We start from the raw sequence: 25,777 nt of genomic DNA on the forward strand, positions 1-25,777 counted from the left end.
CGTCAGCAGAATGCAATCAGGTATTCCAGTTTGTGGGGAGACACACTGTGTTATAAATTTACTGATAATATTGTTGGAGAGAGAACCTTTTTCTTCCACCCTCTCACCCATATAGCTCCACAGTGTTTTAGTATTCTCTTTATGCTGAGTATAAAGGGCATGATTGGGAGTGTGTTAAAAGGGTCTAATAACTAATTTAGAGACAAATGATTTATTCACATGGTTGGCTTTCACTCTTGTTGCTAGAGTACAGTGCTCGTCCGTTCACTAAAACTAGACCATAGTTGGTGTGAAACTGGGGTCAACCTGAATCAAACCAGAGTCAAACCAGATTGAAAGCAGTCAAATGAGAATCAAGGTAGATTTAAAAACAGAGTTAACAGTGCTTCTTCACCTGCATTGCTTGCTGTTTGGGGTTTTAGGCTGGGTTTCTGTACAGCACTTTGAGATATCAGCTGATGTACGAAGGGCTATATAAAATAAATTTGAATTTGATTGAGTTAAAGGAGAGTCAATACAGATTAAAAGCAGAGTCAAACCAGATTGAAAGCAGGTGTCTATGCACTCCCTCTCCTGGCCCCTCCGACCCTCACACCGCTGTGTACGTGTCTGTGTCACGGTCAGAACACTTATTTTATTTATATGATCATTTACATAATTATTATTTGCATGGTCATCATTAGCATACGTAACAGCATTTGCATAAAGGCCGGCACTTTGGATACAGTCTGTGAAGCTGTTTGATAATTGCAGTCTGTGTGAAGTGTGTGTAATGGTGCTGTGCGTGCAGTGTGTGTGTGCGTGTGTGTGGACGTGTTTAACTATTCTTGTGGGGACCAGAAGTCCCCACGAGATTAGTAAAAAAAACTAACATTTTACCAACATTTTGTTAGTCCCCATTGAGATCAAATGCTATTTCTAGGGGGTTTAGGTTTGAGGTTAGAATTAGTGTTTGGGTTAGAATTACGTTAAGGGTTAGGGCTAGGAGCTGGGGTTAGTTTTAGGGTTAGAAGCTACGGTAGGTTTAGGGTTAAGATTAGGTTTTTGGGTTAAGGTTAGGGTTAGGGTTAATAGGATTTTGAATGGGACTGAATTGTGTGTCCCCGCAAGGTTAACTGTACAAGACTGTGTGTGTGTGTGTGTGTGTGACAGATGACAGACAGGCTCTTATAAATGATACTAGGGTTAAGGAAGCAGTGGATGAACTACAGTAAACTGAACTTCCTGCAGGTAAAGAGAGTTACAGTCGTAATTGTACAATGACAGCTAAATGGTTATGGTAACTGTTGACTTACTGCCATTCAGCCACAAGAGCATTTGTGAGGTCGAGCATTCATGTTGGGCGATTAGGACCAACTCGCAATCGACGTTCCAATTCATCCCAAAGGTGCTTGATGGGTTTGAGGTCAGGGCTCTGTGCAGGCCAGTTTAGTTCTTCCACACCGATCTCGACAAACCATTTCTGTATAGACCTCGCTTTGTGCACGGGGTATTGTAATTCTGAAACAAGAAAAGGCCTTCCCCAAGATTTCCTTTCACTGGAAGTAAGGGACCTATCCCAAACCATGAAAAACAGCCCCAGACCATTATTCCTCCTCCACCAAACGTAACAGTTGGCACTATGCATTCGGGCAGGTAGCGTTCTCCTGGCATCCGCCAAACCCAGATTTGTCCGTCAGACTGCCAGATGGTGAAGCGTGATTCACCACTCCAGAGAACGCGTTTCCACTGCTCCAGAGTCAAATGGCGTTGAGCTTTACACCACTCCAGCCGACGCTTTTCATTGCTCATGGCCATGGAAACCCACTTCATGAAGCTCCCGACTAACATGACGTTGCTTTCAGAGACAGTTTGGCACTCGGTAGTGAGTGTTGCAACCGAGGACAGACGTTTTTTACGCCTAAAGCACTTTAGCACTCAAAGGTCCCGTTCTGTGAGCTTGTGTGGCCTACCACTTCATGGCTGAGCCGTTGTTGCTCCTAGACATTTCCACTTCACAATAACATCACTTACAGTTGAACCGGGGCAGCTCTAGCAGGGCAGAAATTTGACGAACTGACCTGTTGGAAAGGTGGCATCCTATGACGGTGCCACGTTGAAAGTCACTGAGCTCTTCAGTAAGGCCATTCTACTTACAATGTTTGTCTATGGAGATGCATGACTGTGCCTTCGATTTTATACACCTGTCAGCAACGGGTGTGGCTGAAATAGACAAATCCACAAATTTGAAAGGGTGTCCACATACTTTTGTGTATATAGTGTACCAGTCACTCATTGCAGGCATTTTGCTGATATCATTCATTACAATAAGTAACCAAAACGAGAGAAATGTGAAGTTTGAAATGAAATAAGTGTGCTAATATGGGTGATTGTTAATGCGATAACTGATGGCTACAACCATCAAACTAGTAGTATTAGTAGTAGTAGTAGTAGTAGTAGTATTTATCGTTATCGCATACATTTAGACAATTTGTCGCAATATACATTTTTGCCCATATTCACCTAGCTCTTTTCCATCCATCTTCCTCCTGTCCCCTGGTTCCTTCCTAGTTCCTCCCTGGTTCCTCCCTAGTTCCTTCCTAGTTCCCCCTAGTTCCTCCAGTCCAACACATTCCATCATTGCAGCGAGGGGAGCCCAGTGAGATCTCCATTACCTGAATGCCTCTCTCTCTCTCTCTCTGATGGCTGCGTGACACTGGGGTTCACAGCTAACTGATCCTTAATGTGATAGTGACTGACTGGGGAGGGATAAAACCACCTCTCTCTAACTGGGAAATGGTTGCGCTTTTGTCAGGTGTATTGGTTAACTATAATGGGGTTTCACAACTGTGTCGGCTCAACACTTTAGCACATTAAATGGAGGTTTGTGTGTGTGTGCACCCGTGCTGCCTGCCTTTCGTGTGTGTGTGTGTGTGTGTGTGTGTGTGTGTGTGTGTGTGTGTGTGTGTGTGTGTGTGTGTGTGTGTGTGTGTGTGTGTGTGTGTGTGTGTGAACGGGTTGGCCACCTGCAGTGAGGAGGTGTGGTAGAAACAGCAGTAGGGATGTCTCTCTGTACACCCGTATGAACCAGGGAACAGCTGTTGCTCTGCTAATGCTGCCTTTCTTTCTGGTCTCTACTAATACTGCCTAGCTCTCTCTGATCTCTACTAATACTACCTAGCTCTCACTGGTCTCTACTAATACTACCTAGCTCTCTCTGGTCTCTACTAATACTACCTAGCTGTCACTGGTCTCTACTAATACTACCTAGCTCTCTCTGGTCTCTACTAATACTACCTAGTTCTCACTGGTCTCTACTAATACTACCTAGCTCTCTCTGGTCTCTAGTAATACCATTTAGCTCTCTCTGGTCTCTACTAATACTACCTAGTTCTCACTGGTCTCTACTAATACTACCTAGTTCTCACTGGTCTCTACTAATACTACCTAGTTCTCACTGGTCTCTAGTAATACTACCTAGCTCTCTCTGGTCTCTAGTAATACTGCCTAGCTCTCTCTGGTCTCTACTAATACTACCTAGCTCTCTCTGGTCTCTAGTAATACTGCCTAGCTCTCTCTGGTCTCTACTAATACTGCCTAGTTCTCTCTGGTCTCTACTAATACTGCCTAACTCTCTCTGGTCTCTACTAATTCTGCCTAGCTCTCTCTGTTCTCTAGTAATATTGCCTAGCTCTCTCTGGTCTCTACTAATACTGCCTAGCTCTCTCTGGTCTCTACTAATACTGCCTAGCTCTCTCTGGTCTCTAGTAATACTGCCTAGCTCTCTCTGTTCTCTACTAATGCTGCCTCTCTTTCTGTTCTCTACTAATACTGTCTAGCTCTTTCTGGTCTCTAGTAATACTGCCTAGCTTTCTCTGGTCTCTACTAATACTGTCTAGCACACTCTGGTCTCCACTAATACCATCTAGCTCTCTCTGGTCTCTAGTAATACTGCCTAGCTCTCTCTGGTCTCTACTAATACTGCCTAGTTCTCTCTGGTCTCTACTAATACTGCCTAACTCTCTCTGGTCTCTACTAATTCTGCCTAGCTCTCTCTGTTCTCTAGTAATATTGCCTAGCTCTCTCTGGTCTCTACTAATACTGCCTAGCTCTCTCTGGTCTCTACTAATACTGCCTAGCTCTCTCTGGTCTCTAGTAATACTGCCTAGCTCTCTCTGTTCTCTACTAATGCTGCCTCTCTTTCTGTTCTCTACTAATACTGTCTAGCTCTTTCTGGTCTCTAGTAATACTGCCTAGCTTTCTCTGGTCTCTACTAATACTGTCTAGCACACTCTGGTCTCCACTAATACCATCTAGCTCTCTCTGGTCTCTACTAATACCATCTAGCTCTCTCTGGTCTCTACTAATACCATCTAGCTCTCTCTGGTCTCTAGTAATACCATCTAGCTCTCTCTGGTCTCTAGTAATACTGCCTAGCTCTCTCTGGTCTCTACTAATACCATCTAGCTGTCTCTGGTCTCTAGTAATACCATCTAGCTCTCTCTGGTCTCTAGTAATACTACCTAGCTTTCTCTGGTCTCCACTTAATAATGTCTAGCTCTCTCTGGTCTCTAGTAATACCATCTAGCTCTCTCTGGTCTCTAGTAATACCATCTAGCTCTCTCTGGTCTCTAGTAATACTGCCTAGCTCTCTCTGGTCTCTACTAATACCATCTAGCTCTCTCTGGTCTCTGCTAATACCATCTAGCTCTCTCTGGTCTCTACTAATACCATCTAGCTCTCTCTGGTCTCTACTAATACCATCTAGCTCTCTCTGTTCTCTAGTAATACTGCCTCGCTCTCTCTGGTCTCTACTAATACCATCTAGCTCTCTCTGTTCTCTAGTAATACTGTCTAGCTCTCTCTGGTCTCTAGTAATACTACCTAGCTTTCTCTGGTCTCCACTTAATACTGTCTAGATCTCTCTGGTCTCTGAGAATGCTACCTAACATACAGTGCCTTCAGCAAGTATTCATACCCCTTGACTTATTCCACACTCAGTTGTGTTACAGCCTCAATTCAAAATTGATTAAATTGATTTTGTTCTCGCATATCTACGCACAATACCCCTTAATGACAAAGTGAAAACATGTTTTTAGAAATGTTTGCTAATTTAATATTCACACCCCTTTAACTATGACACTCCACATTTAGCTCAGATTCGTCCAATTTCCTTTGATCATCCTTGAGATTTCACGACAGCTTGATTGGAGTCCACCTGTGGGCCAATTCAATTCTTAGGACATGATTTAGAAATAAACGTACCTCTCTACAGTACATTCGGAAAGTATTCAGACCCCTTGACTTTTTCCACATTTTGTTATGTTACTGCCTTATTCAAAAATAGATTCCATTTTTTCCTTCATCATCTACACACAATTCCCCATAATGACAAAGCAAAAATATTTTTTTAGAAAAACTATTTCAATCTTGGTTTCATCAAACCAGATAATCTTGTTTCTCGTGGTCTGAGAGCCTTTAGGTGCCTTTTGGCAAACTCTAAACAGGCTGTCATGTGCCTTTTACTGAGGGGTGGCTTATGTCTGGTCACTCTACCATAAAGGCCTGATTGGTGGAGTGCTGCAGAGATGGTTGTCCTTCTGGAAGGTTCTCCCATCTCCACAGAGGAACTTTGGAGCTCTGTCAGAGTGACCATTGAGTTCTTGGCCCCCTTCCTGACCAAGACCCTTCTCCCTCGATTGCTAATTTTGGCCGGGCGGCCAGTTTGGCCGGGCGAGTCTGGGTGGTTCCAAACTTATTCCATTTAAGAATGATGGAGGCCACTGTGTTCTTTGGAACCTTCAATCCTGCAGAAATGTTTTGGTATCCTTCCCCAGACCTGTGCCTCAACACAATCCTGTCTCGGAGTTCTGTGGACAATTCCTACAACATTATGGATTGTTTTTTTCTCTGACTTTGCAATGTCAACTGTGGGACCTTATATAGGCAGTTGTGTGCCTTTCCAAACAATGTCCATTCAATTGAATTTACTACAGGTGGACTCCAATCAAGTTGTATAAACATCTCAAGGATGATCAATGGAAACAGGATGCACCTGAGCTCAATTTCGAGTCTCATATACTTATTTCGGGTCTGATTTCTTTTTTTATTTTTATTATACATTTGCAAACATTTCTAAAAAACTGTTTTCTCTTTGTCATTATGGGGTATTGTGTGTAGATAGATCAGGAAAAACATGTATTTAATACATTTTAGAATAAGGCTGTAACGTAACAAAATGTGGAAAAAGTCAAGGGGTCTGAATACTTTCCGAATGCCCTATATAAAAGGTCCCACTGTTGACAGTGGATGTCAGAGCAGAAACTACACCATGAAGTCTAAGAAATTGTCCGTAGATCTCCGAGACAGAATTGTGAGTTATACAGTTGAAGTCAGAAGTTTACATACACTTAGGTTGGAGTCATTAAAGCGTGTTTTTCAACCACTCCACACATTTCTTGTTAACAAACTATAGTTTTGGCAAGTCTGTTAGGACATCTACTTTGTGCATGACACAAGTAATTTTTCCAACAATTGCTTACAGACAGGTTATTTCACTTCTAATTCACTGTATCACAATTCCAGTGGGTCAGAAGTTGACACACACTAAGTTCACTGTGCCTTTAAACAGCTGTGGAAATTCCAGAAAATGATGTCATGGCTTTAGAAGCTTCTGATAGGCTAATTGACATCATTTGAGTCAATTGGAGGTGTACCTGTTGATTTATTTCAAGGCCTACCTTCAAACTCAGTGCCAGTTTGCTTGACATCATGGGAAAATCAAAAGAAATCAGCCAAAACCTCAGACAAAAAAATTGTAGACATCCACAAGTCTGGTTCATCCTTGGGAGCAATTTCCAAACCCCTGAAGGTACCACGTTGATCTGTACAAACAATAGGACGCAAGTATAAACACCCTGGGACCACGCAGCTGTCATACCGCTCAGGAAGGAGGCGCGTTCTGTCTCCTAGAGAAGAACTTACTTTGGTGCGGAAAGTACAAATCAATCCCAGAACAACAGCAAAGGACCTTGTGAAGATCCTGGAGGAAACAGGTACAAAAGTATCTATATCCACAGTAAAACGAGTCCTATATCAACATAACCTGAAAGGCCGCTCAGCAAGGAAGAAAGCCGTCATAAAAAAAGCCAGACTACAGTTTGCAACTGCACATGGGGACAAAGACCATACTTTTTGGAGAAATGTCCTCTGGTCTGATGAAACAAAAATACAACTGTTTGGCCATAATGACCATCGTTATGTTTGGAGGAAAAAGGGGGAGGCTTGCAAGCTGAAGAACACCATCCCAACCGTGGAGCACAGGGTTGGCAGCACCATGTTGTGGGGGTGCTTTGCCGCAGAAGGGACTGGTGCACTTCACAAAATAGATGGCATCATGAGGGTGGAAAATTATGTGGAAATATTGAAGCAACATCTCAAGACATCAGTCAGGAAGTTAAAGCTTGGTCGCAAATGGGTCTTCCAAATGGACAATGACCCCAAGCATACTTCCAAATTTGTGGCAAAATTGCTACAGCAAGGAGGCCTACAAACCTGACCAAGTTACACCAGCTCTGTCAGGAGGAATGGGCCAAAATCCACCCAACTTATTGTGGGAAGCTTGTGGGAGGCTACCCGAAACGTTTGACTCAAGTTAGACAATTTAAAGGCAATGCTACCAAATACTAATTGAGTGTATGTGAACTTCTGACCCACTGGGAATGTGATGAAAGAAATAAAAGCTTAAATAAATTATTCTCTACTATTATTCTGACATTTCACATTCTTAAAATAGTGGTGATCCTAACTGACAGGGATTTTTTACTTGGATTAAATGTCAGGAATTGTGAAAAAACAAACGGGTTTAAATGTATTTGGCTAAGGTGTATGTAAACCTCTGACTTCAACTGTGTATCTGGGGAAGGTTATAAAACAATTTATAGAGTGTTGAAAGTGTCCAAGAGCACAGTGGTTTTCATCATTGGGAATAAAAATAAAAAAAATACCTTGAGCTGGCCGTCCAACCAAAATGAGCAACAGGGCAAGAAGGACCTTGGTCAGGGAGGTGAACAACAACCCAATGACCACTCTGACAGAACTACAGAGTTAATTTGCTGAGATGGGAGAACCTGCCAGAAGGACAACAGTCTCTACAGAACTTCACCAATCAGAGTTTTATGGGAGAGTGGCCAGAAGGAAGCCACTCCTGAGAAAAGGGCACATGACAGCATGCTTGGAGTTTGCAAACACTTGAAAACTGAGCGCATAAGGCAAAAGATTCTGTGGTCTGATGAGACAAAAATGTAACTCTTTGGCCTGAATGCAAAGCGCTGTGTCTGGAGTAAAACAGGCACAGCTCATCACCTGTTTAACACCATCCCTACCATGAAGCATGGAGGTGGCAGCATCATACTATGGTGATGCTTTTCAGTGGCAGGGACTGGGAGACTGGTAAGGATAGAGGGAACAATGAATGGAGCCAAATACAGGCAAATCCTTGATGATAACCTGCTTCAGAGTGCAAACGCACTTACACTGGGGCAAATATGTACATTCCAACAGGACAATGAGCCCAAGCATACAGCCAAAGCAACGCTGGAATGGCTTCAGAACAAGAAAGTGCAAGTCCTTGAGTGGCCCAGCCAAAGCCCAGACTTGAATGCCATTGAAAATCTGTGGAAAGACTTGAAGATTGCTGTTTACCGCCACTCCCCGTCTAACTTAACAGAGCTTGAGAAAATCTGCAGGGAAGAATGGAATAAAGTCCCCAAATCTATATGTGCAAAGCTGATACAGACATACCCAAGACGACCCAAAGCTGTTATCTCCACCAAAGGTGCTTCTTCAAAGTGTTGACTCAGGGGTGTGAATACTTATGTAAAAGGGTTTATGTATTTCATTTTCAATGCATTTGCTAAACTTCTTAAAAGCATGTTTTTTTGTAATTATGGGGAATTGTGTTCAGATGGGTGAGAATTGTTATTTATTTAATATTTTCTGTCTCTACTAATGCTGTTTAGCTTTCTCTGGTATCTACTAATGCTGCCTATCTCTCTCTCTCTCTCTCTCTCTCTCTCTCTCTCTCTCTCTCTCTCTCTCTCTCTCTGCTGTGTTCAGTGATAAGTGGAGTGGATCACAAAAGCCAGGAGATTGATTTATTCAAGCAGGGAGTCCCATTGAGACCAGGGTCTCTTTTGCAAGGGAGCCCTGCATGACAAACACAAAGGTGTAGTGGGTTCACACTCAAAAAGATGTCGCATAAAGCTTACTTCATTATTTATTTCATCAATTTTGAATTCAGGCTGTAACACAACAATATGTGGAACAAGTCATGGGGTATGAATACATTGTGAACTCACTCTATCTCTTTCTGTTCTCCACTAATAGTGCCTAGCTTTCTCTGATCTCCTCTAATACTGCTTAGCTTTCTCTGATTTCCACTAATAGTGCCTAGCTTTCTCTGATCTCCACTAATACTGCCTAGCTTTCTCTGATCTCCACTAATACTGCCTAGCTTTCTCTGATCTCCACTAATAGTGCCTAGCTTTCTCTGATCTCCACTAATAGTGCCTAGCTTTCTCTGATCTCCACTAATACTGCCTAGCTTTCTCTGATCTCCACTAATAGTGCCTAGCTTTCTCTGATCTCCACTAATACTGCCTAGCTTTCTCTGATCTCCACTAATACTGCCTAGCTTTCTCTGATCTCCACTAATAGTGCCTAGCTTTCTCTGATCTCCACTAATAGTGCCTAGCTTTCTCTGATCTCCACTAATACTGCCTAGCTTTCTCTGATCTCCACTAATAGTGCCTAGCTTTCTCTGATCTCCACTAATACTGCCTAGCTTTCTCTGATCTCCACTAATACTGCCTAGCTTTCTCTGATCTCCACTAATAGTGCCTAGCTTTCTCTGATCTCCACTAATACTGCCTTTCTTTGCAGTGGTGTAAAGTACTTAAGTAAAAAATACTTTAAAATACTACTTAAGTAGTTTTTGGGGGTATCTCGAGTTTACTATTTATATTTCTGGCAACTTTTACCTTTACTTAACTACATTCCAAAAAATACTCCATACATTTTCCCTGACACCCAAAAGTACTTGTTACATTTTCAATGCTTAGCAGGACAGGAAAAGGGTCCAATTCACACACTTCTCAAGAGAACATCCCTGGTCATCCTTACTGCCTCATCTGATGGACTCACTAAACACAAATGCTTTGTTTGTAAATTATGTCTGAGTGTTGGCATGCGCCCCTGACTATCCGTAAATTTTAAAAACAAGAAAATTGTGCCGTCTGGTTTGCCTAATATAAGTAATTTCAAATGATTTATACTTTTACTTTTGATACTTAAGTATATTTAAAATCAAATACTTTTAGACTTTTACTTAAGTAGTATTTTACTGGGTGACTTTAGTGATTTTCTGTTAAGTTGTCTTTACTTTTTTCTCAAATATGATGATTGGGCAGTGGTGGAAAAAGTACATCATTGTCATACTTGAGTAAAAGTAAAGATACTTTAGTAGAAAATTGCTCAAGTAAAAGTGAAAGTCACCCAGTAAAATACTACTTGAAAAAAAAGTCTAAAAGTATTTGGTTTTAAATATACTTAAGTATTAAAAGTAAATGTAATTGCTAAAATATACTTAAGTATCAAAAGTAAAAGTATAAATCATTTCAAATTCCGTATAATAAGCAAACCAGACGGCACGATTGTCTTGTTTTTTTTATTTATGGATAGCCAGGGGCGCATTTCAACACTCAGACATAATTTACAAACGAAGCATGTGTTTAGTGAGTCTGCCAGATCAGAGGCAGTAGGGATGACCAGGGATGTTCTCTTGATACGTGTGTTAATTGGATAATGTTCCTGTCCTGCTGTCCTCCTAACACACTTTTGGGTGTGTTAGGTTCTTATTTTTCAGAGTAAATAACTCACGGACACCAGAGAAGCTTTAACCAAGTTGAATTCTTCCCAAAGGTTCTGTACAGCTATAATCAGACAGCAAAACATTTCTGACTTCCCAGTTATATTTATCCTACTTAAAACACCCCTCCTTCTCCAATCCTTACAGTTTATGGCTCTACAGGAAGCTAATACAGAGGGTAACAAGATAACAAACCTTTATTACTGCCTTAAGAGTATCTGTCCTCACCTCCTGACCTCAACCCCTCTTTCATCTAATACACAGATGTCCATTGGTTTTTCTTCAGAGAACCATTAACTTCTGACATAACCCTGTCTCTTTCCTTTCCTATCATTCATTTACTATCTCAATGATCAAAATTGAGCCGATTCCAACAGGGAAAATGTATGGAGTAAAAAAGTACATTATTCTCTTTAGGAATGTAGTGGAGTAAAAGTAAAAGTTGTCAAAAATATATATAGTAAAGTACAGATACCCCAAAGAAAGACTTAGAAGAAGTAGAACTTTACACCACTGCAATTTGGTACTTTTTCCACTATTGTAGCTTTCTCTGGTCTTTACTAATACTGCCTAGCTTTCTCTGGTCTCCACCAATACTGCCTAGCTTTCTCTGGTCTCCACCAATACTGCCTAGCTTTCTCTGGTCTCCACCAATACTGCCTAGCTTTCTCTGGTCTCCACCAATACTGCCTAGCTTTCTCTGGTCTCCACCAATACTGCCTAGCTTTCTCTCTCTCGCTGCTGCTGTGTTCAATGAGAGGTGGATCATGAAAGCCAGGAGATTGATTTATTTAAGTAGTCCAATTAAGACCAGGGTCTCATTTGCAAAGGAGCCCTGCAGGTCAAGACAAGCTGCAAGTACACATTAAACGTTACAGACACAAATACTTCAATCAGGGCAGGAGCATAGAAAACACACACAAAAAATGACAAAAACACAATTATTAAAAAATATATATATAATCCTCCACCAATAATCTAAACTGCCCAAAAGGCACTGATACATCCAACTGTTGGGGATTCTGAAGATTGTTCCATAAGAGGTGTAAAATAAAATAAAAGCTGTTTAATCTAAATGTGTAGTGACCACAGCAACGGGAGGCAGGGGTGCTGAGAGAGTTGCAGGACCCCCTGATAAATCACAATTAGAAAATAATTAATATATATTTTTTAAGTAAGTGCACTAGGCCTTTATTACACCGGAACGCCCTCTGGGAAATTGGATAGAGATTGGGTAGGAGAGAGATTTTTTTTTGGGGGGGGGGGGGGGGGGGGGGGGGGGGGGGGGGGGAGAGAGAAGTGAAAGTAGAGTGATGGAAGGAAGATTAAAAGGGTAATTGATGAACGGAGGATGAAAGAGAAAAAAAGAGGGGGAAAGGTAGAGGGAAATGAGGTGAAACGAGTGAATTTGAGAGAGAGAGGGAGAGGCGGAGAGGGAGAGGGGATGAGAGCGAAGCAAGCGTTCGGTTGCATATAACGCCAGGTTTAGTGTGTGTGTTGTGTTGTGTGTGTGTGTGTGTGTGTGTGTGTGTGTGTGTGTGTGTGTGTGTGTGTGTGTTGTGTTGTGTGTGTTGTGTTGTGTGTGTGGTGTGTGTGTGTGTTGTGTTGTGTGTGTGTGTGTTGTGTGTGTGTGTGTTGTGTGTGTTGTGTGTGTGTGTCGGCATGTCAAACAGCAGAGGTGTGATGTGTCATAATGGAGCGGGAACGCTAAGCTCTGCCGCTGAAATGAAAAGTATACAGAGGTGAAGCTTCGACACACACATACAGTATACACACACACACACACACGCACACACACACACACACACACACACACACGGCTCAGGGAATGGCTCAGACACCTTCTGATTGGGACCAAAGAGCATCGTCTGTGATCACCCCAGAATATTTAATGTAATAACAATGTCTTTCACATTCTTTATTCTTTCTTTCTTTCCCCTCTCTCTCTCCTCCCGCTCTCTCCCTCTCTCCTTCCCTCTGCTTCCCTGGACCCAGGGAAAGGTAAATGGTTGCTGTGTGCTCCACGTATTGCCTTTGGTCTTTTCTTTTAACCATTGTGTCAAGTCCTCCATTTTACCCGCAGTCACACGCCTCTTCAGCTGTCTGGGGAGTGACAGACAGACAGACAGCAGAAAGCCTGGGAGTGAGCTCTGCTCTTTAGCTATAACACAGCACTACACACTGGCGCTCGCGCACAGAGTCGCCACGGGCCGTTTTTATCTCGATGCTGCATCTGTGTTTCTGTTTCTGCTCTCAAAAGACGTTAAACGTGAAATATGAGACGTTTGTAAATATAGACGCAGGGCCACTGTGCTCTGCAGCTTGTGTGACAGAATGCTTAAGGCCTCTACTCAGTCTGGTAGCTCTGAAGCGGTACAGATTCGACGGTAGAATTTTAAAGGTAATTTCCGATTGAGCCGACATACGCAGCGTTTACCGTGTATGAAGTCAACGCTATAAAGCGGGAACATTGCCTTTAAATTTCAATCTGCTGGAAAGCTGAACTTCCGTGATGTGGATTGAATCGAGCTCTAAATGTACACACACACGCAGTCAAAACGCACACAATTCTCTACGCTGGAAAGGAACCGAGTATTATTGACCCAAAGTGTGTGAGCACACAATTAAGCAGGGAGACGGTGCTGGTAATGGACTCATGATCAGAGTGGACCACTGTGATAAACGCTGAGTGTCCCTAGGTGTGTGTGTGTGTTTGATTCACAGCTGCACCTGTGTCTCTGCACGGCTCCCCTGCATGGCCCCTCAGCATGGTTCCACTCCCCAGCACTCTCTCCGTCATCTGACATTCTTTCTTTATCACTTCGTCCATGATTTCTTGGATTCCCACTCTGCACTATACTCTGGGATGATTCTCTGTTGATGGTGTGTGTGTACATGATGTGTGGATGACAGGTGTTGTATTTCATCCCCATCCCATTTTCAGTATATTGTGTTACTCAATCCCCCCATCCCCACACGTGTCTCTGTTTTTTCCTTCTGTCTATCTCTCTCTTTCTGTCTTTCTCTCTCTCTCTTTCTCTCTCTCTCTCTCTCTCTCTCTCTGTCTGTCTCTCTCTCTCTCTCTCTCTCTCTCTCTCTCTCTCTCTCTCTCTCTCTGTCTGTCTCTCTCTCTCTCTCTCTCTCTCTCTCTCTCTCTCTCTCTCTCTCTCTCTCTCTCTCTCTCTCACTGGGAGTCACTGCCTCCTCTCTGGCATGTGGCAACTGTCTGAAGATCTCAGCATGGCATTTCCTTACCCTTAGGCAATGGGACAAATTATGTGTGTGTGTGTGTGTGTGTGTGTGTGTGTGTGTGTGTGTGTGTGTCTGTGTGTGTGTGTGTGTGTGTGTGTGTGTGCGTGCGTGCGTGCGTGCGCCCACCACTGAGAAGACACTTCTTCTTAAGGCAGTGAATGATAATAAAGTATGATAATAACTGTTCACTGACGATAGGGAAGCACTCATCATCTGTCATCTGTGGAAACAAGTGAACAAAGTAGCTTATTTTTATAGTTCAACCATACATTGCATGCCAGGGTAATGTGCCATACATTGCATGCCAGGGTAATGTACCATACATAGCATGTCAGGGCAATGTACCATACATTACATGCCAGGGTAATGTACCATACATTTCATGTCAGGGTAATGTACCATACATTGCATGTCAGGGTAATGTACCATACATTGCATGTCAGGGTAATGTACCATACGTTGCATGTCAGGGTAATGTACCATACATTGCATGTCAGGGTAATGTACCATACATTGCATGTCCGAAAGTATTCAGACCCCTTGACTTTTTCCACATTTTGTTACGTTACAGCCTTATTCTAAAATGGATTAAATAAATACAAATCTTCAGCAATCTACACACAATACCCAATAATGACAAAGTGAAAACAGGTTTTTACAAATTTACAAAAAAACAGAAATACCTTATTTACTTAAGTATTCAGATCCTTTGCTATGAGACTCGAAATTGAGCTCTGGTGCATCCTGTTTCCATTGATCATCCTTGGAGTCCACCTGTGGTAAATGCAATTGATTGGACATGATTTGGAAAGGCACACATCTGTCTATATAAGGTCCCACAGCTGACAGTTTATGTCAGAGCAAAAACCAAGCCATGAGATCGAAGGAATTGTCCCTAGAGCTCCTAAACAGGATTGGTACCTAAACAGGAAGGGTACCAAAACATTTCTGCAGCATTGAAGGTCCCCAAGAACACAGTGGCCTCCATCATTTTTAAATGGAAGAAATTTGGAACCACCGAGACTCATCCTAGACCTGGCCGCCCAGCCAAACTGAGAAATCGGGGGAGAAGGGCCTTGGTAAGGGAGGTGAGCAAGTACCCGATGGTCACTCTGACAGATCTCTAGAGTTCCTCTGTGGAGATGGGAGAACCTTCCAGAAGGACAACCATCTCTGCAGCATTCCACCAATCAGGCCTTTATGGTAGAGTGGCCAGACGGAAGCCTAAAAGGCACGACAGCCCTCTTGGAGTTTGCCAAAAGGCACCTAAAGACTTTCAGACCATGAGAAACAAGATTCTCTGGTCTGATGAAACCAAGATTCAACTCTTTAGCCTGAATGTCAAGCGTCACGTCTGAAGGAAACCTGGCACCTTCCCTACGGTGAAGCATGGTGGTGGCAACATCATGCTGTAGGGATGTATTTCAGTGGCAGGGACTAGGAGACTAGTCAGGATCGAGGCAAGATGAACGGAGCAAAGTACAGAGAGATCCCTGCTCCAGGGCGCTCAGGACATCAGACTGGGGGAACGGTTCACCTTCCAACAGGACATCAGACTGGGGGAACGGTTCACCTTCCAACAGGACAACGACCCTAAGCACACAGCGAAGACAATGCAGAAGTAGCTTCGGGACAAGTCCCTGAATGTCCTTGAGTGGCCCAGCCAAAGCCCGGACTTGAACCCAATCTAACATCTCTGGAGAGACGACGCTCCCCATCCAACCTGACAGAGCTTGAGAGGATCTGGAGAGAATAATGGGAGAAACTCCCCAAATACAGGTGTACCAAGCTTGTAGCGTCATACCCAAGAAGACTTGATGCTGTAATCGTTGCCAAAGGGGCTTCAACAAAGTACTGAGTAAAGGGTCTGAATACTTATGTAAATGTGATATATATCTTTTTATATATATACATTTGCAAACATTCTTAAAACCTGTTTTTGCTTTGTCATTAAAGGTTATTGTGTGTAGATTGATGAGGGGGGCGGGGGGGAAACAATTTAAACCATTTTTGAATGGTGTGGAAGAAGTCAAGGTGTCTGAATTTCCTAGTAATAGAAAGTGGAAATGTCTGTCTGCTATCCCATGCCTTTCACCAACATTCATCATGTCAAAATATACAGATGCTATTCTAACGTATTTAATTACCTGCCAGATACATACATGTGAATATGACACGTATTCATGTCTCATACGATATCTTCTATCCCTTCTATAGAGACTTTGCCTATGTGGCGAGAGACAAAAACACACGGGTGTTGAAATGCCATGTGTTTCGATGTGATACCCCTGCAGAAGCCATAGCAACGAGTCTCCACGAAATCTGTTCCAAGGTGAGTGGGCATTCTCACAGAAATGTTCTGTCCATTAAATTCAAGTGGAGGGAGTAGAAAGACGTACACACCTCATTTTGGTCAAATTGCAATCCTGTTTACAGTATGTGTAACCGCCACCAACATCACCATTGGATCTGCCCTGGGGCGGGCGGTTGTGAGGTTGAGGGGAGGGTGGGAGAGTGTTTTAACCCCACTCAGGGTTAAGGGAATTCTAGCCCTGAAAGGAGTAACCTACGTTCGTTATGTAGCAGTGGCGAGGAGAGGAGACTGCTAAACTGCTGCTCAGTCCCTGCTGAAAGTACTGTTCCTTACGAATGTATGATGCACATGGAGACTAGACCAGTTTCACTGTTCTAGACACTGACAGTTGACAGCCTGTAGGCTTTAGACCAGGCATGACCTTGAAAAGGACAATTCACTCAGCAAAATAAAGGTAGTCTCCTTGTCTGTTGTTTGTGATCTGCTTTCTGACAAGAGAGATGGTGACCCACTTTGGAAAAAAGCTCTACATCTTGTCTCAGTGTTTCTCAGCTATTACTCAATACGTTGTTGGCCTGGCAGTCCCATACATAAGTAAATGAATAATCCCAAACAGTCACTCATTGTGCGCTAGTAAATAAGTCCTACACTCCATATTGTCTATTTAAAACGATTCCTACTGCAGTGTGAAAACTTACTGACCTCAGCCTCTGTTGGTGTGCAGTGTTTGTGTGTGTGTGTGTGTGTGTGTGTGCCTGCCTGCCTGCCTGCCTGCCTGTGCACATACATACGTGTGTGTGTGTTCGTTCCCCTGTGAGAAGAGAGTTGCAGACTCACCATAGACTTTGATTAATGACACCTACAATTAATCAACTATCTCGAAGGGAGTGCAGCACATTACAGCGCCCGTAAGGAGCGTGGCTGCTCTGCTGCAGTATAAGAACTGAGAAGATCGAGAAGAGAAACGGAGAGAGATTCATTCATTAGGAAATATGTCTACATTTTAGTTCAAAGAACACATAATGCCTTGTGCTTCTTTCTGAGTTTGAAGTTTAAACGCTTTGAATTTCTTTGTTTCACATTACCATCTTATCCCCCCCCCCCTCTTTTACCCCTCTCTTCCCCCGTCTGACTCTCCCTCTCTCCCCCACTCCTCTCTACCTTCAGATTATGGCTGAGAGGAAGAGTGCGAAGGCTGCTGCCTGCAGCTCATCCCAAACAGGCTCCGATGTTCCTCTCCAGGGTAAGGGGCTTGGTGACACACACACACACACACACACACACACACACACACACACACACACACACACACACACACACACACAGGTACTATTCATTAATGGTGATCTGTTTACAGAATTGGAGTTGAGCGTTATAACTTGATTTGTTTCACTCTCTGTATGTGTTTCATGAGTGTTTCACTGCAAATGAAAAAAGGCCTCTTGTGAATCCAGAACTGAATGCAAACACTTGTTAATGAAAAAACTGTGCTTGGTTCACTTAAGCCTGAATTATGCTGACAACAGTACAACATCTCATGACACATTACCAAAAGTACTAAACCAATTATTATAGATAATAAAATAACAATTCATCCCATAACTTCAGCTTTTGTGTCAGGATCTGCTGACTGCGGGGGAAATACTTTTATTCTGTGCATGGAGTAAAAATCGTGGATGGGCTCTGAGCTCACAGGAGCAGCTCACCTCATTAAAAGCCAATTAGTGTTGAGTCGTAGCCAGCCCTAACGCTCAGCAACCCCCTGTTGAGAGATCAAAGCGCTCATTGGACGAACATCGCTCACTCGCTACTCGCTACCACGACCAAACCGCCTGTGCACTCCACTATCAGATCCCTCCACTGTCTCTCACCTCCTTTCATTCCATTCCTTGTTTCTCCCCGACCCTCAGGCAGAGTGTAATAGGAAGTAGACAAACTCCTGTTCTGTCCTTTATCCGGGGTGTTGGTCTTTACACTCTTGTCTGTGTTAGGATGGACAGAGGGATAGAAGACTTCCCGCTCTTCAGGCCGCACTGTAAATACACTTTGTTTTTGAGCCGAGCGTTTATCAAAACAGCCCCTCTGAAGCTCTGCACACTTGTATGAATAACCATCTTCAGTTGTTTTTTCATATGACCTAATTAGATGCAACAACATCTGAAATATTCAAATGTTCACACAAGAATCGGTTTATTTTTGTATTTTAGACTAACAAGCCTGTTTGGGCATGTCTTTGCCTGAGTCTGCTTGGACATCCTTTGTAGTGTGTGTGTGTGTGTGTGTGTATGTGTATATGTGTGTGTGCATCTTTCGTGTCTGATGTGTGTATTCTCCCACAGAGTTTCCCGTCCCAAAGACTGAGCTGGTGCAGAAGTTCAATGTGAACTACCTGGGGATGACGTCTGTGTCTCGCCCCATAGGTAAGAGAAGTAAGGACGCTACATATACAGCCGTACCTAATCACCTGAATTGTTCCGTTAATCATGGTCCATACACCTGTACACATACTGGAGCAGTGGAGGGTCCTCAGAGGAGCAAGGAGATGACCAAAAAATCTAAATAGTGAAACATTACAGTTATCCTTTTTCGATTAAACTATACTAAATATATTAACGTCATCAAATAATTTATTAAAGCACACTGTTTTGCTATGAAGGTCTACGGTAGCTTCAACAGCACTTTGTAGGATAGCACCATGGTGTAGCCGGAGGACAGCTAGCTTCCAACCTATCAGAGCTCTTGCAGCAGGAACTGACATGTTGTCTACCCAATCAAAGGATCAGATAATGAATCTAGTACTGAAATAATAAGATATAGCTAGCTAGACTGCAGTGCAGACAATGTGGTGAGTAGTTGACTGAAAGAGACAGACAATAGCTGAACAGTTTTGAGCAAATTAAATTCTTCAAAAATGGAAGAGAAGCAAGAGAGCGAGGGAGAGAGAAAGCTAGCTATATTTCTCGTAGTATTTTTTTCACTTTCACTTGCTTAGCTAGTTTATGCATCTAGCCAGTTCAGCCTACTCAAACACCTTGCTCAAACAGAGAGGGATGCTATGTTAGCTTGCTGGCTATTGCTATCCCACACAGAAACTCTTACAAGTCAAAGTAAGCTTTTGGTTTTATTAATTTACTGCCACCGGGGCCCACCGGTGCTGTTTGTATGTGGCTGCTATGAAAGTCAACTGTGTTTGCATGTGATCAGAGGTGTATTCCTACCGCCAGATTCTGTTTAAAAACGTTTCTTAAACAGAAGCGAACGGAACAAAATGGGGCTAACTATACCTGCATTTCTCCAACAGAAACTCTTGTTGGCAATTGCTGGACTAATGATTACACCCTATATCAGCTAGATCCAGTCAAAAGTGTGCAAGGCGGTATCCAATGAGTCACTCTCTGTCACCCTGATTATTTAAACATTTTCTCTCGACCTGTGCACCTATGTTGTAAACTTTCATTCATAGGCTAAATTGTAACGACCTCATGATGGGTACAGGGAAAATGTGAGTATCGTGTTGTAGTCTAAATCTATCAATGTTCTATTGAACTCATCTTAAACGGCACCGACCGCCACTCCACTGGAGTTAGAAAACAAACTCAGGTTTCACCACCTCTCTCTCTTTCCTCCCTCTCTCCCTCTCCATCCCCTCCTCTCTCTCCAGGTATGGACATCATCAACGGGGCTATAGAGAGCCTGGTGTCCTCCACAGGAAAAGAGGACTGGACCCCTGTCATACTGAGTGTGGCTGACGCCACCGTGGCTGTCATCAAGGAGAAGGCAAGTAGCAGATTTTCTTCCCGTACCTGTGGATTATCCCTGAATCGCTTTACCACATTCATGATTTGCATTTGTTATCCATTTGGCAACCGCATGTGAAACAACAGATTCACATCTCATCCGTCTGGACTGAAACCTACTGTAGATATTGATTTCATCTTAACCAACCTGTCTTTTCTTGCTTTGACCCGTTGCCCTCATCATGCCAAAAAACATGTCTTCATTTCTACCTGAATATTCCCTATATTCTATAACCATTGGTCCCCTGGACAGGAAGAGGAGGAGGAAGTGCTGGTGGAGTGCCGCGTGCGTTTCCTGTCCTTCATGGGAGTGGGCCGGGACATCCACACCTTTGCTTTCGTCATGGACTCTGGGAACCAGCACTTCCAGTGCCACGTGTTCTGGTGTGACCCCAACGCTGGCAGTGTGTCTGAGGCCGTGCAGGCTGCTTGCGTGGTGAGACTCCTACTCATACCTACTGTGTGTACACACATACTGTATATATACATTGTCTGCTTATCCTCTTTGCCTCGTTCTTGCATTTAGGGTTGAACCAGGAAGTGGACATGAAGCTAGAGGTAGTGTTAGGGTTGTAATTGGTTTAAGGTTGTGGTTGAGGCTACGGTTAGGGTTGTGATTGGTTTAAGGTTGTGGTTGAGGCTACGGTTAGGGTTGTGATTGGTTTAAGGTTGTGGTTGAGGCTACGGTTAGGGTTGAACCAAGACGTGGACATGAAGCTAGAGTTAGTGTTAGGGTTGTGGTTGAGTTAGACTCTGATGTACTTTCCTCTCCCCCCCTTCCTCCTCTTCCTCAGCTGCGGTATCAGAAGTGTCTGGTGGCACGCCCCCCCCTCTCAGAGAGCTGGCTCCTCCTCCCCGCCCCCCGACTCGGTGACGCGCCGGGTGACCACCAGCGTGAAGCGTGGCGTCCAGTCTCTCATAGACACTCTGAAAACAAAGAAAACGCCCTCAGAACTGCCTCAGCAATGACGGACAGCTCAGTGACCACACCCCCTACCACAGCCCCTGGCTTTGTCACTCACACTGTCGCCACAACTACGACCTACAACCACTCCTAACCAATACCAGCCATGGTAACCAACGATGTACATATATGTTAACTTAACACCACTGGGCAGACCAAAGGAGGAATGGATCAGGGAATGTGTATCTGCTCAAAATAATAAAAAGTTAACTAATCTGCAGAAGAAGAAGAGGAAGGCCAAGATACAGCAGAATGATGTGTGGTTAATATGGGTCGTCACTAGTGGAACTTTCCATTGAGCTTTGAACTCTGCTGTGTCATAGAGAGACTTGCCTACTTTAGCCAGGCCACAGCTGTCCTCACCGGGCACTGCCTCGTCTTGTGGAGTATTATTACTGGAGTATTAAGCCGGTGTCACACAAAGCATTCTGGATACAATTTATGTTGCTTGCAACAAAGTTGCACCTGTGTTGCCCAGTGTGTCACCCCCCACATTTTTGGGGGCCTGCAACTTAGTTGCATTGCATCGCAAGATAGAAATGAATCCTATTTCACGCAACTGACTGTATGCAGTGTCCAATCAGTGAGCAGGAAAAAAGGTTTACATGACTCGTCATATCGTTCCGTACGGAACTCTGACCCAAGTTGTCATGTCAACACAGCTGTAAGTGTTGCTAACAAAAGAGACATGCCAAATGTCAGAAAAAAATTGTCTAGTCATGGTTTATGTACATGCTCTGGCAGTCAATAAATGTCATTTTAAAAGTGAACCCAGACCTTTATCTGTCCAGTTTCAACTGAAATTGGCCAACATGAACTGCGCTAGCTAGGTTAGCTCGTTGCTAGCTTTGTTAGCTAGTTAGCTTGGTAAAACATAGCCCTTGATCATGACTCTCATTACATTATACATAAGAGTTATTGGATGAAGGCGTCTTCTCTACGGGGGAGTTTTGTTACGAGCCCCGATGCTCAATCTGAACATTAACACGAGTCGCTTGCGGTACAGGTTTGGAGGCGTATGGACCTTATCTTTCATATCATCGAGAAATAATACCTATAAAAAAAAAATGGTTAATTTGATACACGCCTTGCTAGGGTTAGGGTTCCGACACGGCCATATCTCCATGTTACAGCGTTTGTTTAACGAAAACAGACAAGTGGCAACCACCTGTGCTAATTAGCTATCTAGCGTGCTCCAAACACCTGTGTGTAAGGGTAACTCTGGGAGTGTAGTTTAGTCAGATGGAGGCACCCAAAGCTGAATGGATCTGTGTAAAACTGCTACAGTAAGTGTATCTTTTTGAAGAATTCTTTCTCGTCTGATGAAAGATAAGGGCCACATGTTTTGAAAGCCTTGGTTATTGACGTGTCTAAACACAGCGTCGGGATTGTCGTCAACATGAGCCAGTCGTGGGCGAAGCGAAAGACTGAAAACTGTAGGGGAGAACAGATCATTTATGAAACCATGATGTGATGTATAACAGGATTGGATGTTGCATGCGATTTAAATTGCGTCCAAATTGCTTCCTGTGACGCAGGCTTTAAACTAATACTGAGACACACTGGACATACCTGAGAAAAACAACCAATCCCAAGTGAGTGCTGGCTTTGTTGCATCAGGAAGCCCACACTGAATGTGTGTTTGTTTATCTACACTTTTTCTTTTTAAACTTCTTGTACACAGTGAGAGCAGCCCTGTTCCCATCGCAGTGCCAAACTGAGTAGCATTCCAGAACGGGGGACACACGGAAGGACACACACACACACACTCACACTCACGTCTCCTTAAGACGTCTGTCTCGTTGACATGGTAAAAGCCGATCGCTACAGACAAGGCCACTGACCAAACGCCGCCATCCAGCTCTTCTACCCGACCTGGCAACCTTTGAGCACCAGACTCCAATAGAGACGTGTCATGTGACGGACTATACAGCCATGATGTCCTAACAGAGACAGGGAGTGTACAGAACATGGGAACCAATGTATTCCATCCCATCTGGCTCACATAACGGACTGAACCAATGTCTCCCTTGAGGAGGGGTGCTCAGATTGTACTATAATTATTGTAAAGTAATGATTGTACCCCAGGTTGGCGATGAGAGGTGAGAGGGAGGAATGGGGTGGTGTTGGTATTTCATGTGTTTGTAATCTGAATGTGAGGGGGGAGAGAGAGAGATGGATCATCGTTGGAGAGAGAGGTTACAGAGGAGGGTGTCATTATGGAGTTAGACCTTTGTGCAGAGCACCTAACTCTACCAGACTATCTAAACCTGTCCCCACTCACAAACACACACACACACACACACACACATTCACCCAACTATGGAGAGCTGACCGCCCACTGTCTCCTTTAGGACCCAGGTACACCTCTCTACACTCTAACTCAACTCTGTGAATGCAATCCACTCCAACGTTAAAAACATACGTGAAAATAGTGTGATTCATGTGCTCTGTTCTTCACTCATCTCTACACCATGTAATTGTGATCTGTTGTGAAAATAAATGCAATACCAAAACAAGGGAAGGTCTTGAAAGTGCAGGTTTATTTTCTCATGTAATGGGTCAAGTCATTGACGTCATGAAATCACATATTTGGTAATTGGCACTACTGTAAAAATATACAATTACTGTATACTTGAGACTATGGCATACTTGTTTTATGACACATACGAAAAGTATTAAAGTGAAATGACTTTAAAGGTGCTTTATTGTTTTTGCTTTAAAACTATAATAGTGACAGCACTATGGACACTGTGTGTGAATGTAACTTGCATGTGTGTGTATATATATATGTATGTGTGTGTGTATTTATATGTGTATGTGTATATATATATATATATATGTATGTGTGTGTGTATTTATATGTGTATGTGTATATATATATATATATATGTATGTGTGTGTGTGTGTGTGTGTGTGTATATATATATATATATATATGTGTGTGTGTGTGTTTATATGTGTATGTGTATATATATGTATGTGTGTGTGTGTGTATATATGTGTGTGTGTGTGTGTGTGTGTGTGTGTGTGTGTGTGTGTGTGTGTGTGTGTGTGTGTGTGTGTGTGTGTGTGTGTGTGTGTGTGTGTGTGTGTGTGTGTGTGTGTGTGTGTGTAACATGTATTCTATATTTCAGTGTATGGTAGTGTGTTTTTTGTCTTCAGTATTTGAAGGTGTATTTGCCTGAAGTATTGTCCTGTGTGCCGGGTCAGAGCCAGGGGCGAGGGTGTTTGACGACAGGCTTTTCGTTGACACTACCAGAGGACTTGATCAGGGGCACCTGGGGGGGTGAGGTCTTCCACTGGTAGCAAGGCAGGGTGGGGTTGGACCTCTGGGGGGGCGGAGGGAAGTTCCGTATCTGTCTGGCCGGGGGGGAGTACCCAGGGAACAGGACCGGGGGCAGGGTGAGGGCCACGGGGCGCAGCACCTCCTGACGTCCCTTAGGGGGGCCAGGGTGGACCAGGGGGGTGAAGGGGGCTGTGGTGAGAGGGGCAGCAGGGGGGTTGGGGTCTGTGGCGGTAGGCGAGTGGCGGTTGTTGTATGAGGCTGCAGTGTTGATGAGGCAGGTCTGATTCTTCCTGGAGAGGCTGGAGGCGGGGTTAGGGGCGGGGTAAGGGGAGGTGTAGGAGGTACTGTTGGAGAGGGAGGGCTTGGGAGGGCGTCGGCGAGCAGGCTTGGCTTTACCTAGAGGACAGAGAAAGAGGAAGAGGGGGATTGTGGAGTGTGAGAGAGGAATGAGGCGAAAGGAAGAGAGCTCGAGGGCCTTTGGACTAGTACGACACAGAAAGAGCAGTTGAGTATGCGTGTGTTAGGAGTGAAACTGTGTGTGTGAATGAACTGACCTCGTTGCGACAGACCTCCATTGGTCGACCCCACCGTAGTGGCGGAGCTACAACCCTTGGTCTCACGGTTAAGGAACTCCATGACTCTGGATTGGCTGCTGGCGGTGGCGTGTGGGCGTGTATGAGCTGAGCGGGCGTGACTGATTGGTGCCTGGTGGGTCTGTCGGCCACGCCTCTCCTTCCTAGTTGGATTGTTGGAATCGATCCCGTCCAATAGGCCCGTGGCTGCTGCCCTGGCAAGCACTTCCTGTGCAGACTCGATCTCTTCCAGGTCGGGCTGTCAGGAAAGGAATATGGAGAGAGTAAGGAGGAGATCCTGGAACAAGTTTAAACCATGTGACCATTTTACGGCAAAAGAGGTTGGATATACAGTACTTTGTAATGCAAACAGAGTCTATGCAATGTAAAGATGAGTGTTTTATGAGTGTCAAGTAATCTGTCAATAGTACTTTAGAGAGCAGAGAGGAGAGCAGATAAGAGAGGAGAAGAGAGGAGAAGAGAAGAGAGCGGAGAAGAGAGCAGAGGAGAGGAGAAGAGAGCAGAGGAGAGGAGAAGAGAGCGGAGAAGAGAGCAGAGGAGAGGAGAAGAGAGCGGAGAAGAGAGCAGAGGAGAGAAGAAGAGAGCGGAGAAGAGAGCAGAGGAGAGGAGAAGAGAGCAGAGGAGAGAGCAGAGGAGAGGAGAAGAGAGCGGAGAAGAGAGCA

At 43.9% G+C, this 25,777-nt stretch overlaps 2 protein-coding genes across 3 annotated transcripts in view; one reads left to right on the plus strand and one right to left on the minus strand.

Annotated features, from left to right (window-relative positions):
* The window catches only part of LOC110488707 (amyloid-beta A4 precursor protein-binding family B member 2), a 53,742-nt gene extending 29,989 nt beyond the window's left edge, over nt 1-23,753 (plus strand). Inside the window, 8 exon segments of the mRNA XM_036942854.1 lie at nt 12,902-12,907; nt 16,376-16,490; nt 17,640-17,715; nt 18,812-18,901; nt 20,134-20,249; nt 20,523-20,705; nt 21,064-21,093; nt 21,095-23,753. Of these exon segments, the coding sequence (XP_036798749.1) occupies nt 12,902-12,907; nt 16,376-16,490; nt 17,640-17,715; nt 18,812-18,901; nt 20,134-20,249; nt 20,523-20,705; nt 21,064-21,093; nt 21,095-21,238 (760 nt within the window). The 3' untranslated portion in view covers nt 21,239-23,753.
* A 498-nt stretch (nt 23,754-24,251) lies between these two features.
* The window catches only part of LOC110487721 (putative methyltransferase NSUN7), a 38,297-nt gene continuing 36,771 nt past the window's right edge, over nt 24,252-25,777 (minus strand). Inside the window, exons 11-12 of one of the 2 annotated variants that reach the window (XM_036942856.1) lie at nt 25,077-25,353; nt 24,252-24,918 (exon numbers count right to left, since the gene is read on the minus strand). In XM_036942856.1, the coding sequence (XP_036798751.1) occupies nt 24,505-24,918; nt 25,077-25,353 (691 nt within the window). In that variant the 3' untranslated portion in view covers nt 24,252-24,504. The remainder of the gene's footprint in view (nt 24,919-25,076; nt 25,354-25,777) is intronic. The other variant, XM_036942855.1, reaches the window with a different exon arrangement.

Source organism: Oncorhynchus mykiss, chromosome 14 (assembly GCF_013265735.2).
Source record: "Oncorhynchus mykiss isolate Arlee chromosome 14, USDA_OmykA_1.1, whole genome shotgun sequence".
Lineage (NCBI taxonomy): Eukaryota > Metazoa > Chordata > Actinopteri > Salmoniformes > Salmonidae > Oncorhynchus > Oncorhynchus mykiss.